This window comes from Maniola hyperantus, chromosome 16 (assembly GCF_902806685.2).
Source record: "Maniola hyperantus chromosome 16, iAphHyp1.2, whole genome shotgun sequence".
Taxonomy (NCBI): Eukaryota; Metazoa; Arthropoda; class Insecta; order Lepidoptera; family Nymphalidae; genus Maniola; species Maniola hyperantus.
The window spans coordinates 8,165,386-8,178,965 of NC_048551.1; the positions used below are offsets into that span (position 1 = coordinate 8,165,386).

Genomic DNA, 13,580 nt, shown 5'->3' on the forward strand with positions numbered 1-13,580 from the left:
GCGTCGATATCATAAATTTCAAAACTACTTGAGTTGAGCCTACAAATTAGTTGCGCGCGGTCAACTGACCTTGCCCCTCGTGTAATTCGAATAGCTTTTGACCATGAATTACTATCATTCAAAAATAGTCACGTTACTTTTCATGTTATCCAACACGGTGAATGGATTAAACATTCTTACAATACTTCCATATCATGGAAAGAGTCATTTCTTCGTGTTTAAAGTGTATATTCAAGAACTAGTGAGACAAGGGCATAATTTAACTATAATATCACACTTTCCGAACGCAAATCTAAGCAAAAACTACCATGACATAAGTCTAGCTGGAAGCATTGAGACCATAGAAGATGGCCAGTCCTTTCACACGTCATATTTAACAATATTAGGTGTGGGTGTATATTTAGCGAGTTCAGGAAAAGAGAACTGCGAAGTGATGTTAGCAAACAAAGGTGTGAGAGATTTAATTGAAAGGAAACAAAAGTTCGATGTAGTAGTAGTTGAACAGTTTAATAGTGATTGTGCTCTGGGTATTGCGTACAAATTACGGGCACCCGTAGTTGGTATTACTTCGAATATTTTAATGCCATGGCACTACAGCAGATTTGGCATTCCAAACAATCCATCATTCGTCCCCTTCCACTTTTCGGAAGGAGGAACAAAGCCCACTTTTGTTCAAAGAATCGAAAGAATCATGTTAGACGTGTACTTTAAAACACTTTTCTACTTTATAAGTCAAAGAAACAATCAAAATGAACTTGCTAAGTACTATGATGATATCCCACCTCTTGAGGAGTTGGCACGAGATATAAAATTCCTGCTTATATATCACAATTTCATTCTCACTGGATCGAGAATATTTCCCGCGAATATAATAGAAGTAGGCGGATATCATGTAAAAGAAGCAAAACCATTAACAGGCGTAAGTGTTTACAATTTCCCTTCTATCCACGCTGGTAACTATTTTTCATAACCAGCTACGAAGATTACTGACTACCTACTTCGTCTCTTCGTAACTGTTTATTAATCCGTACCCTTATATAAATGCGAAAGTGTGTTTGTTTGTTGGTTTGTTGGTTTGTCCTTCAATCACGTCGCAACGGTGCAACGGATTGACGTGATTTTTTGCATGGGTATAGATAAAAGAATAGATGGAGAGTGACATAGGCTACTTTTTATCCCGGAAAATCAAAGAGTTCCCACGGGATTTTTAAAAAACTAATTCCACGCGGACGAAGTCGCGGGCGTCAGCAAGTCAAGAATATTTTTCCGTGTAAGTAACGGAATAACATTCAATCCGATATAAGAATTAACAATACTGGTATTTTCTTTCGACCTCAATTATCATGTGATCATGATCAAGAATATTCGTTCACTTTATAATATTAGCTACTCTTTTTATAGGATTTGCTAAGGTTTGTGGAGGAATCAGAGCACGGAGTGATATACATTAGTTTCGGATCTCTCATCAAGAGTTCTACAATGCCAGCAGACAAAGTCAAAGATGTTTTAGACGTGATGTCCCAACTGCCTCAGAGATTTATTTGGAAATGGGAAACGAAAACTATTTTGCTGGACAAAAATAAACTTTTCCTTTCCGATTGGTTACCGCAAATAGATATTTTAGGTAAATCTAGTAAAAAATTCTTAGAAAAACGACTTTTACCGCTGTCGTGGTAATTATTTTGACTCATATTATTTTTTTGAGTTCTGTGTAGATAACCAACGTTCCTATAATCTTTAATTAGGTATGTTACCCCGATAAGTGTGATCAGATTTTTTGTGTCATACAAATAATATTTCACATTTCTAATCTAAATAATAAGTATATCTCGTAAAAGGAAAAGGTGACTGGCTGATTGACTGACTGATCTATCAACGCACAGCTCAAACTACTGGACGGATCGGGCTGAAATTCGGCATACAGATAGCTATTATGACGTAGGCATCCGCTAAGAAAGGATTTTTAAACATTCAACCCCTAATGGGGTGAAATAGGGGTTTGAAATTTGTCTTAGTCCACGCGGACGAAGTCGCGAGTATAAGCTTGTACTTATTATTTTAATAACCAAATTGATAAAAAATATAAAAGTTCTGTAGACTTTTTTATGTGTAAACAATTTTTTTAATACTTATTACAATAAAACTTAAAAATAACTCCAACCGTAGTCTTATACGGCAAATGCATCTACTACTGGTTCGAAATGCCTGTCAGCTATATGGTTCGAATTTATCCCTGCTGAATCATAAAATTTCTTTGATCTGATACCTAGTAGGTATAATCATTAGGTCCTACCTAGTAGGTTCACAAATTACCTCATTTTTTTATTTTTTTATTCAGATACAAGTTAGCCCTTGACTGCAATCTCACCTGGTGGTAAGTGACGATGCTGTCTAAGATGAAAGCGGGCTAACCTGGAAGGGGTATGGCAGTTTTTAATAAACCCATGCCCCTTTGGTTTCTACACGGCATCGTACCGGAACGCTAAATCGCTTGGCGGCACGGCTTTGCCGGTAGGGTGGTAACTAGCCACGGCCGAAGCCTCCCACCAGACCAGACCAGAAATTAAGAAATTATAAAATTCCAAATCCCCGCCAGGAATCGAACCCAGGACCTCCCGCTAATAAGACCACAGCGCTTACCACTGCGCCAGAGAGGTCGTCAACCATATGAACCATAAAACTAGCAAAGAACTTTAAAATTAGCGTCAATTATTACTTGTCTGCAATTACAGGTCATCCCAAAACTTTGGCATTCTGGTCACATTGCGGCATGGGTAGTACTACAGAAGCCATACATTACGGAGTGCCCATGGTAGCGATGCCCGTAGATGGTGATCAGCCAGCTAATGCTGCAGCTGTCGAAGAAAGTGGGCTTGGTGTACAAATGCAAATCAGAGATCTGAATAAAGATACTTTACTCGCAGCTTTTAAAAAGGTTTTGGGTCCAAAGTAAGTAAAATCAAAACAATTGACTCAGTAGGTAAAAGTTGACGTTTGCAACTGAAATTAAAATCAGTAAAAAAATAGGACTCAAAAAATATAATAATCTGTCATCGATCTCAAAAAACGCTTTACACAGTCAAGATCAAGTACACTTGATCTTGACTCTGTAACCATGATCATGAATATTTTATCTCATTGTTGACTGCGCAATGTAAGCCACTGATAAGTGATAGTAATAACAAGTTAGGTATTATAAATATAACTGTCTGCACCTATAATGTACCTATACCGACGGAGTACGCCCTCTTCCTCCTCCACGCGAGCAGTAATTAATTGATTTTTTTCGAGTAATTAATTGCCTAAGTAATTTACGGGTGGTCGATTTTGAATGCATAGACGTAGACATATTTTGACCACTGAAACCAGAGCTGTTAAATAAATAATAATTTAAAAAAATTGTTTCCAGATTCAGAGAAAATGTAAAGCAAGTATCAAAAGCCTGGCATGACCGTCCAATATCACCACTGAATTCTGCCGTTTACTGGACGGAGTTCGCCGCGCGCTATCCAAACTTCACTTTTACTGCTGCAGCAGCAAAAGTTCCTTGTTACCAGTATTATAATCTAGATGTTATAGCTACGTTTGTTATATTGCTCCTAGTTTTAATATACTGTAGTACAAGAATATTATCATTATGTTGCCGAAAAGCGCAAACTCAAGAGCAAAGTGGCCGGAGTAAAAACAAGAAAAGGACGAAACGCGACTAAAAAGCGTCTTAAAATATCCTTAAAAGGTGTTTTTCTCTCTTGAAATGTATCAACTTAGTACGTGCTAGTAAAAATTTTGTTACAGATGGGACAGATGACAGATGCTACAGATCATTGGTTAATGTACTTATGAACTAAAAGTCAGCGCGTGCCAGACCTTCGTTATGTTATAAAAGCTAAAAGTTTCTCTGCGTATTTTATAAAATAACGAAGGTCTGGCACGCGCTCGCTCTCTCTCTATTAAATATTTGTATTAAAGTATTTTTATATACAATTTACTTAATTTAATTTAAAACAACTTTATTGTTACTAGAATTACAGAGAGTAAGAATACAGGATAGGTACACTTAAAAAACAAAGGGCGACCTTATCACTAAAGTGACCTCTTCCAGGCAACCCATACTTAAGAACTTATAGAACTGTAAGTCGCAATGTAGCTATATATATATAGGTGTACATAAACATACACTCTAATAGGTAAATACTATAAAATATAATATAATATAATTAAATGAAAAATACATAGCTAACTGTACATAATATTATACTTATGGCAAAAAATCTACAGTGGTCAGTGACAGATAGTGTTTCTTGACACGGTTTTTAAAGATTGCTAGCGATTTGGAGCGTTGGTGTATTTCGACGACCGGAAGTGCATTCGACAGCGAAGCTGCTTTTACAGTGAATGATTCCGCGTAGCCATGCGTATTACATTTGGTCGTTTTAAGCTTAAAATAGTAACGTAATCGTATCGTATAATAGTAGAGAAGAGATGTTGAAAATTTCACCTAGATGCATTCTACAGTCTACTCATTAAAGAAGAACGGTCATCTGTGACCCAGACCCGACAGAAACGGGACATCTTATTTTTTTTGTTATTTTAATATCGTTAAATTATATATATTTTTTAATTCGTAATCAATGACTAACAGCAAAATATTGCCTTATGTTTTTGGTCAGGCGTTACACAAAAAAAATACAAAATGCCTATTTATCTACAAATTCGTAAATGTATGTAACTAAATGACGAAAAAATGGCTATGGGATGTATCTAGGTGACCTGAAGGTGCAGCGGGATTATGTAATTTTTGAACTCCTATCTTTAAAACAAGAGTGAATAGGCATCTTCTAGGTAAACGCGTCCCATCTTAGGCCGCATCATCACTTTCCATCAGGTGTGATTGCGGTCTAGCGTTTGCCTATAATGAATAAAAAAAAAAAGGTACAACAATCAATTTAGGATTCATTAAAATCGTCGTATTCGATTGTATCGTCATTTACTTATTACATTACGGAATTTTGTAGATAAATAGGCATTTTGTATGTTTTTTTGTGTAACGCCTGAATAAAAACATAAGGCAATCTTGGTGTTAGCCGTTAATAATTTCGAGCATAAAAAATGTATAATTTAACTATGCAAAAAATAACAAAAGCCGGGGCAGCAAGTTATAAATAAATTCCTACAGCTAATAAAGTCATTTTATAAGCTATGCTATGCTAATTCACTTTATAAAACAAACATGAGTATTTCGTAATGCGCGTCGCTATCATAGATTTCAAAACTACTGAGTCCTGCCTACATAAGTTGAGCTGGGGTGGGGCTGGAGCCGGCTGGGCATACAAATTACAAATCAGTAGCGCGCGGACAACTGTTCTTACGCCTCGTGCAATTCGAATAGCTTGAGCCATGAACTATCATACAAAAATAATTACATTACTTTTCATATTTTTCAACACGGTGAATGGATTAAACATTCTTGCAATATTCCCATATCATGGAAAGAGTCATTTCTTCGTGCATAAAGTGTACATTCAAGAACTAGTGAGACGAGGGCATAATGTAACCATAATATCACATTTTCCGGATGCCAATCCAAGCAAAAACTGCCATGACATAAGTCTAGCTGGAAGCATTGAAACCATAGAAGATGGCCAGCCCTTTCACAGGTCATTTTTAACAATATTAGGTGTGGGTGTATATTTAGCGAGTTCAGGAAAAGAGAACTGCGAAGTGATGTTAGCAAACAAAGGTGTGAGAGATTTAATTGAAAGGAAACAAAAGTTCGATGTAGTAGTAGTTGAACAGTTTAATAGTGATTGTGCTCTGGGTATTGCGTACAAATTACGGGCACCCGTAGTTGGTATTACTTCGCATATTTTAATGCCATGGCACTACAGTAGATTTGGCATTCCAAACAATCCATCATTCGTTTCCTTCCACTTTTCGGAAGGGGGAACAAAACCCACTTTTGTTCAAAGAATCGAAAGAATCATGTTAGACGTTTACTTTAAAACAATTTTCTACTTTATAAGTCAAAGAAACAATCAAAACGAACTTGCTAAGTACTATGATGATATCCCACCTCTTGAGGATTTGGGACGAGATATAAAATTCCTGCTTTTATATCATAATTTCATTCTCACTGGATCGAGTATATTTCCTGCGAATGTAATAGAAGTGGGCGGATATCATGTAAAAGAAGCAAAACCATTAACAGGCGTAAGTATTTACAATTTCCGATATGAGAATTAACAACAGGTACTGGTATTTTCCTTATGCCCTCAGTTATTGTGGTCAAGATTATTCGTTCACTTCATAATGTTAGCTACTGTTTTATAGGATTTGCTAAGGTTCGTAGAAGAATCAGAGTACGGAGTGATATACATTAGTTTCGGATCTGTCGTCAAGAGTTCTACAATGCCAGCAGACAAAGTCAAAGATGTTTTAGATGTGATGTCCCAACTGCCTCAGAGATTTATTTGGAAATGGGAGACGAAAACAATTTTGATGGACAAAAATAAACTTTATGTTTCTAATTGGTTACCGCAAATAGATATTTTAGGTAAGTGTAACAAAAATGACTCAGAAAGACGACTTTTATCGTTGTTCTAGTACTTTGACCTCAGTTATCGCCTTCAATCCGTTAATTCATATTATTTTTTAAAGTTCTGTAGTCTCGGTTCTTTCGCCATTCGTAATGATATCTATAACTTATCTCTTCTGAATCGACAAAAATCACTCTACATTGTACCTATACGTTCACAATTCGTGATTAAAATCATTAGGTTTATCAATTACCTGATAACGGCCATAAAACTAGCAACTTTAAAATCTTACACCAGTGGCTCATATGTCTGCAATTACAGGTCATCCCAAAACTTTGGCATTCTGGTCACATTCCGGTATGGGTAGCACTACAGAAGCCATACATTACGGTGTACCCATGGTAGCTATGCCCGTAAATGGCGATCAGCCAGCTAATGCTGCAGCTGTCGAAGAAAGTGGGCTTGGTGTACAATTGCAAATCAGAGATCTAAATAAAGATAATTTACTCGCCGCCTTTAAAAAAGTTTTGGATCCAAAGTAAGTCAATTTTAAGTTGGGATTAAAGTAAGTAGGTACCTATGTAATTTTTATTAAATACCCATGCGTTATGTCAGGTAATTTATATTGAAAAAAACAGCTTTCTTTTTATGAATGCATACAAGGTAGACCGGTACCTACCTAGATAATGCAGCCATTTTATTAAGTACCTAAATATAAAAATTTGCATTTTGTAATCACTAGGTACTTACCTAGGTAAGTACTAATATCATAAATGTGAAAGTGTGTTTGTTTGTTAGTTTGTCCTTCAATCACGTCGCAACGGAGCAACAGATTGACGTGATTGTTTGCATGGATTGGTACCTATATTATGTATAGTTAAATACCTAGAGAGTGGCATAGGCTAGTTTTTATACTGGAAAGTTCCAACGGGATTTTTAAAAACCTAAAGCCAGGTGAACGAAGTTGCGGGCATCAGCTAGTATATCATTGAATTAATAAATTAATAATTATTGATCAACAATAATTGGTTACATATAATATGTATAACTTAGATTGTGGTGATTTTTTTCGAGTAGGTATTAGGTAATTGCCTAAGTAATTTTCGGGTGGTACTTTTTCGTAGACATTAATTGTCCCTAGAGCTACTGAATAGCTAATTTCAGATAAAAAATTGTTTTCCAGATTCAGAGAAAATGTAAAGCAAGTATCAAAAGCCTGGCATGACCGTCCAATATCACCACTGAATTCTGCCGTTTACTGGACGGAGTTCGCCGCGCGCTATCCAAACTTCACTTTTACTGCTGCAGCAGCAAAAGTTCCTTGTTACCAGTATTATAATCTAGATGTTATAGCTACGTTTGTTATATTGCTCCTAGTTTTAATATACTGTAGTAAAAGAATATTATCATTATGTTGCCGAAAAGCGCAAACTCAAGAGCAAAGTGGCCGGAGTAAAAACAAGAAAAGGACGAAACGCGACTAAAAAGGGTCTTAAAATATCCTTAAAAGGTTTTGTTTCTCTCTTGTGAAGTACCAACTCATGTATCAACTTATGTACTAGTAAGGTGCTGTAAAGTTTTTGCTACAGAGGGTTGATATAAATATTTTTATTAAAATATTTTTTGTATATAGAAAATATTTTTACTGTCTTTTAACCACCGTCTTTGCAACTCGTCAATTTTAGGCCATAAGAAGGACGGGTCCTTCTAAACAGATTATAAATAGACATAGCGCAGTAGTAGGTAAGTAGATACGTACTTTCATGTGTAGACTGTAGTACAGGTAAAGTAGGTGAAGAAGGTTCAGATTCGTAGTCTAACTTTACCTATATAGCTATCAGTACCGATGTAAGTACATCAAGGTAAACTGGCACTGAAGCATGGAACCATATCCACGGCGGCCACAAACGAAATAACAGAATATATCCAAATACGTCTCTGATCTACAGTGACATAATATTATGTAGGTCGCGTTCTTGCGGATCATGGGAATCACGAAAAATAGAAATAATTTTTGTACTCGCCATGAAATAAAAACCATTGATATTTATACTGTTTTCAATGTTTAATAACTTTTTTCCCGAATCGATTTTGAATTAGGTAAATATTTTTATAAATATATAAAAATATTTATTTTTATAAATATATAATATAAAGAAGGTTAAAATACTATCTTTGATTTAAAACTATTTTGGTTCATGTACGTAACTTTTCGCAAAGGCGAGTCCAAAATGGCCAAAACCCTTCTCACTTTGAGAGGAGACCCGTGCTCTGTAGTGAGCCGGCGATGGATGATGATGATGATGATGATGATGGTCCAAAATGCCCGATAACTTTTTTTGCGTTTTTAGGTGATGCGTACACAAACTAATGAACAGAATAATTTGTAGAGAAGAGATATATTCATATTTTATTAAGAGCTTATGAAAATTTCACCTAGGTACGTTACGTTCTACTCACAAAATTAAGAATTCCAATCACAAGCTTATCGTCCATTATCGTCACTATATCAATGTTATCAATCAAACCTATTTGAAAAGTGGGAGAAGAGTGAAATAAAAAAACCTATGACATTATTTAAAAAGCAGCACTGTCAGAAACATCTTGGTCTTGAAGGTCCAAGATTTTCCACAAACTCAAAATGTTAACTCAATCAATATAACAGTCTTTTAATTTGGTCATAATATCTGTACTTATTTTGCGTAAAATGGCTTTAAACAACTACCGCAATGGATAACAATACAACCATTCAAATGGCTGACGTGCAGTAACTTTCAAATCACCCCAAACAAAAGGTGAGTACACCGCGACTTCGTCAACCTTCTGAAACGCCCGAATATGTATTACTAGATGATTCCCGCGACTTCGTCCGCGTGGGTTTAGGTTAAAAAATCTAAATCCACGCGGACGAAGTCGCGGGAATCATTGCGGGCATCGTCTAGTAAGTACTTAATTAATAAATTTTCAATATAATTTTTAAGTGTTGTTTTATCACTAGATCCAAAAATGGCGTGTTGCTGTAAACCTGGCCGATGTAAGTTGACTAATTTAACTTTAACAAAATGAGTCAAGAGTGAATATGCATCTTCTAGGCAAGCGCGCTATATCTTAGGCTGCAGCATCACTTGCCACGTCTGATTGCAGCCAAGTGCTAGTCTATAATTTTTTTATACATTTTTTTTTCTTTTTTAAAAAGAATATTAGCCATATTAAATGAATAATATTCCCCTTTCCTCTCCAATTAAGCGTCAGGCTTGTGCTAGGAGTAGGTACGACAATAGTGCAACGGGCGGGATTTGAACCGTCGACCTTTCGGTTTTCAGTCCACTCCTATACCGGTTGAGCTATTGAGGCTCAATTAACAAATAAAACCTATTCACTTTTATTTTGTAGCAAACAAATCATCAATGAGTTGCTTAGGCCGATGCGATCTACCAAAGCATCGATGTTTGGAAAGAGAAGACATAAAACCTGGACCTGTGCCGAAGCATATGGGATGGCTTTATACAGCTAAGGACTCGCCTGAACATCAGGTTGTTGTTTAATCTTGTCTTAAAATAAAATAAATCTAAAGGTCGACGACATCTGTCTGAACTGTAAATATTCTTCGGTTTAGACAACAAGACAACTGCAAAGCAGCTGCATGTTATTGTGCAATTGACTTTGCAGCCGTAAGCAGGTACCTATGTAAGTATAACATGCGTGACGTCGCATTTGCACGCCTATTGTTTTGTGTGAAATGGTTGGGCCATTGGACTAGTCTTGAAATGGAGTGGATGCGACAATTAGTTATTGTATCCACTCCTAGCGCAAGATTCTTTAACAAAAATACTACTTAGTTTGAATTCAATTTTATTTGGATTGGACCAAGAAATGTTTAAGTTTTTCTGTCAAGAAATTCATACCGCGTAATTGGCAAGTTTCCATTTAAAAATGCCGTGGGCGAAATTCTGTCGGCAGAACATTCTATATGTTTACAAAAATACATTCGCACAATGCCTTCTATTTACTAGTACTACACACTAGACACACTTATAGTTATTGCAAGCAAAAATTGTTGCTTTGATTGCAACTTTGATATCCAGTGTCATACTAATTTGGACAGCTTCGTAGCACACGAGTTTTATTCGGAATAGCCAATGAGCCAATCCATGCATTCCATACATTGAATTCAATAATTTCGCACTTGTTTCAGCTAAGATGCGGCTGGCGTCCAGGCCACATAGCCTGCCCAGTTCTCAAAAAAATCGAGCAGCACAACTGCATGAAATCTAGCGAATGCACGCCTTGTACATCAACCTGCTCCAAGCCTCCTTGTTTAAAGTCATGCTGCGCGACGCCCAAATGTTTAGCCGTCTGCCCCTCACCGACATCCTGTTGCAAGCAACCTCCATGCACCCAACCCCTAATACGAATCATTAGACGCGGAGGCCAATACAGCATATGCACCAAACCTTCTAACATATCCAACGCGCCTTCTGGCCCTTACCCATTAAAATACGTCCTTAACACAGACGACAGCCCATCCACAAATGCAAAATACAGTGTAGAAGCAAAGTTCAATGATTACCATTTTGATTACACTAGCTCCCAGTCATCCTTTGTTCTAGATTTCTCACCGCCAGAGCAGAGATGCTTTAAACCGTGCCCAAAGAAAATGTGACATGCGCAATGTGCCCAACAGAAAACAAACACAAATCCCCATCCAAATAAAATAGTTTAGGAAGATACTATTTACAACATCTAATCATTATAAATCATCGAACATTGCCACCAATACACTTAAAAGTATAAATAAAAATTAAAAATTAAAAGCTCGTTTTTTAATTGTTATTCCAATATGTATTAAATTGTTTAAATTGCAAGCAACTGCAAGGTCTGATGTTTGATACCAGGCTGGTTTAATTTTGGTTGTCCGCCTGGTTAGGCACACAGAGTACATTGAATATGGTTAGGCAGTTAAGCTGAAATCTATAGAGCGCACTTTGACTTAGCTTAGACAAGTTAAAACGCGACAGATTTATGTAAGAGATACATTTCTATCTCATTTTAACTCTATCTTAAGTCTAAGCCAAGTCAGGGTGCGCTCTATAGATCTCACCCTTATTCTGCCAATTAAGATGCTCTTTAATCTAATATATTAAAAAAATATGTAGGATTTTTAAATCCTATGAGAATATTTTAGAATCCATGCATACCTACAAAGTTGCCGGCATCATCTAGTAATAATAATTAATTATAATTGACTGCCTATTATGGTAGAGATTTATTTACAGTACTAGCTGATGCCCGAGACTTCGTCCGCTTGGATTTAGGTTTTTAAAAATCCTGTGGGAACTCTTTGATTTTCCGGGATAAAAGTAGCCTGTCCTTCCCCGGGATGCAAGCTATCTATGTACCAAATTTCGTCAAAATCGGTTGAACGGATGGGCCGTGAAAGGCTAGCAGACAGACAGACAGACACTTTCGCATTTATAATATTAGTATGGATAACTAGCTTATGCTCGCGACTTTGTCCGCGTGGCCTACACAAATTTCAAACCCCTATTTCACCCTCTTAGGGCCCCAAGTGGGTTGTAGGGGTTGAATTTTCACAAATCCTTTCTTAGCGGATGCCTGTCATAATAGCTATCTGCACACCAAATTTTAGCCGATCCATCCAGTAGTTTGAGCCATGTGTTGATAGATCAGTCAGTCAGTCACCTTCTCCTTTTATGTACCTATTAAGATTAAAGGAACATTTAGAATATTTGTATGCTATTCTTTGTGATTTTCTCATAAAGGGCATTATTTAGCTAGCATTATAATAAAAATAGAAGAAAAAATACTCAACAACATTTTATTAATTAACATTCAAACAAAAACACTACTAGGAAAAATTATAACTAACTTAAATGCAAACTAACTTGGATTACCCGACTTTTGAGCTAACGCTATCATGTTCTCATTGGCTATCATTTGGAACTCATGGAACCTTTGCGACACTCGTTGGTTGGTCCGCAAGTACTTTTCCATACAATTTGCTGTGCATTTGTCCTGGAAACAAAATTTTAACGTTTACAGGCAAGCTTGACAAAACTGATCGCTCAATTTAACTCCCAACTAATTTTCAGAGCATCTCAAATAATAAAAGATGGTGTTTTACTCTATGGCCTGCATATCATAAACATAATAAAAACTGGGTTCACACCACAGCAAAAAGGTCATATATTTTTATTTTAAAGCACAATTTGCATGCAAATTATAACTTATAAGCTGGTTGCCTAGCCAGGACAGAGTTTACTAGAGTTTACTATGGTGATAAGTTAGAAGACAGTAGTCCTGACAAATAAATTCGCCTTCCGTCGGTCGGTCGGCTAGACACTTCTTTAATTTAAAAGCATTTTACCTCTGAGGTTCGCAGATTCCTCGAAGTGAAGTCATGTATGCAGTCATTAAAGCAAAGTTCAGACAGTTTATTGTACTGAACCAAGAAATCTTTAAACTGGAAAAGAATAAGAGTTACACAAATCAACGATTGATAACGTATTCAAATCAATATTAAGGAGTTCAGTTTCATTAATAATTGTTTGTTCAAATACAAATTTGTTCGCTTGTTTGCAGTGCTCATATTATAATACTTATTAATAAATACAGTACCGTTTTAATTTGGTCAGCTTCACTCATTACTTGCTGGGAAGTCATTATTGAGAAAAATTAAATAGTATTTAAGAGGAATGTTTTACTTGCTGAATATCTACAAATGCATTAAATGCTCTTGATCTAAAATATTTAAATTACTTTTAATAATTCAAGCGCAAAATCCAAGAAATCACAACACAAAAAACGGAAGCTTTTAAGGTTAGATTTTTGTAAAAGGTTATTGACATTTGAAATTTGAATGACAAATGACATTCGACCATCAACAGTGACAGTTTAGATAATATTTACAGGATAGCCAACCTAGAAAAAAAAACTAGAAATATTTAAATAAGGATCAGACCACACTATAAAAGTTGCGAGTTGACGATCCGGTCGCCCGACCTAGTGCGACCGTGTAAAGAC

The 13,580-nt window shown here is 36.2% G+C and overlaps 3 protein-coding genes across 3 annotated transcripts; 2 read left to right on the top strand and 1 right to left on the bottom strand.

The window, feature by feature from the left end:
• The first annotated feature begins 89 nt into the window (after positions 1-89).
• LOC117989616 (uncharacterized) lies at positions 90-8,084 on the top strand. The gene is made up of 8 exons (XM_034976992.2): positions 90-919; positions 1,402-1,624; positions 2,733-2,949; positions 3,410-3,702; positions 5,396-6,210; positions 6,331-6,553; positions 6,858-7,074; positions 7,720-8,084. Exons 1-8 carry the CDS (start codon positions 104-106, stop codon positions 8,018-8,020), a joined length of 3,105 nt encoding a protein of 1,034 aa, XP_034832883.2. The 5' UTR covers positions 90-103; the 3' UTR covers positions 8,021-8,084.
• A 1,450-nt stretch (positions 8,085-9,534) lies between these two features.
• On the top strand, positions 9,535-11,214 carry LOC117989635 (uncharacterized). Its single transcript, XM_034977030.2, has 3 exons — positions 9,535-9,570; positions 9,930-10,069; positions 10,732-11,214. The coding sequence occupies exons 1-3, from the start codon at positions 9,543-9,545 to the stop codon at positions 11,197-11,199; spliced, it is 636 nt and encodes a 211-aa protein (XP_034832921.1). The 5' UTR covers positions 9,535-9,542; the 3' UTR covers positions 11,200-11,214.
• Positions 11,215-12,361: 1,147 nt separating this feature from the next.
• LOC117989636 (mitochondrial import inner membrane translocase subunit Tim9-like) lies at positions 12,362-13,411 on the bottom strand. The gene is made up of 3 exons (XM_034977031.2): positions 13,176-13,411; positions 12,925-13,020; positions 12,362-12,572 (listed from the first exon to the last, which is right to left on the bottom strand). The coding sequence occupies exons 1-3, from the start codon at positions 13,218-13,220 to the stop codon at positions 12,438-12,440; spliced, it is 276 nt and encodes a 91-aa protein (XP_034832922.1). The 5' UTR covers positions 13,221-13,411; the 3' UTR covers positions 12,362-12,437.
• Positions 13,412-13,580: the final 169 nt, after the last annotated feature.

Excerpts from the sequence above, each read along its gene's own strand:
- LOC117989636 (XM_034977031.2), bottom strand. The coding sequence starts at position 13,220 with ATGACTTCCCAGCAAGTAATGAGTGAAGCTGACCAAATTAAAACG. Across the intron at positions 13,021-13,175 it reads AAGCTGACCAAATTAAAACG|TTTAAAGATTTCTTGGTTCA; the intron begins GTACTGTATTTA and ends ATTCTTTTCCAG. Across the intron at positions 12,573-12,924 it reads GGAATCTGCGAACCTCAGAG|GACAAATGCACAGCAAATTG; the intron begins GTAAAATGCTTT and ends TTTTGTTTCCAG.
- LOC117989616 (XM_034976992.2), top strand. The coding sequence starts at position 104 with ATGAATTACTATCATTCAAAAATAGTCACGTTACTTTTCATGTTATCC. Across the intron at positions 920-1,401 it reads AAGCAAAACCATTAACAGGC|GATTTGCTAAGGTTTGTGGA; the intron begins GTAAGTGTTTAC and ends CTCTTTTTATAG. Across the intron at positions 7,075-7,719 it reads AAAAAAGTTTTGGATCCAAA|ATTCAGAGAAAATGTAAAGC; the intron begins GTAAGTCAATTT and ends ATTGTTTTCCAG.
- LOC117989635 (XM_034977030.2), top strand. The coding sequence starts at position 9,543 with ATGGCGTGTTGCTGTAAACCTGGCCGAT. Across the intron at positions 9,571-9,929 it reads TTGCTGTAAACCTGGCCGAT|CAAACAAATCATCAATGAGT; the intron begins GTAAGTTGACTA and ends TTTATTTTGTAG. Across the intron at positions 10,070-10,731 it reads AGGACTCGCCTGAACATCAG|CTAAGATGCGGCTGGCGTCC; the intron begins GTTGTTGTTTAA and ends CACTTGTTTCAG.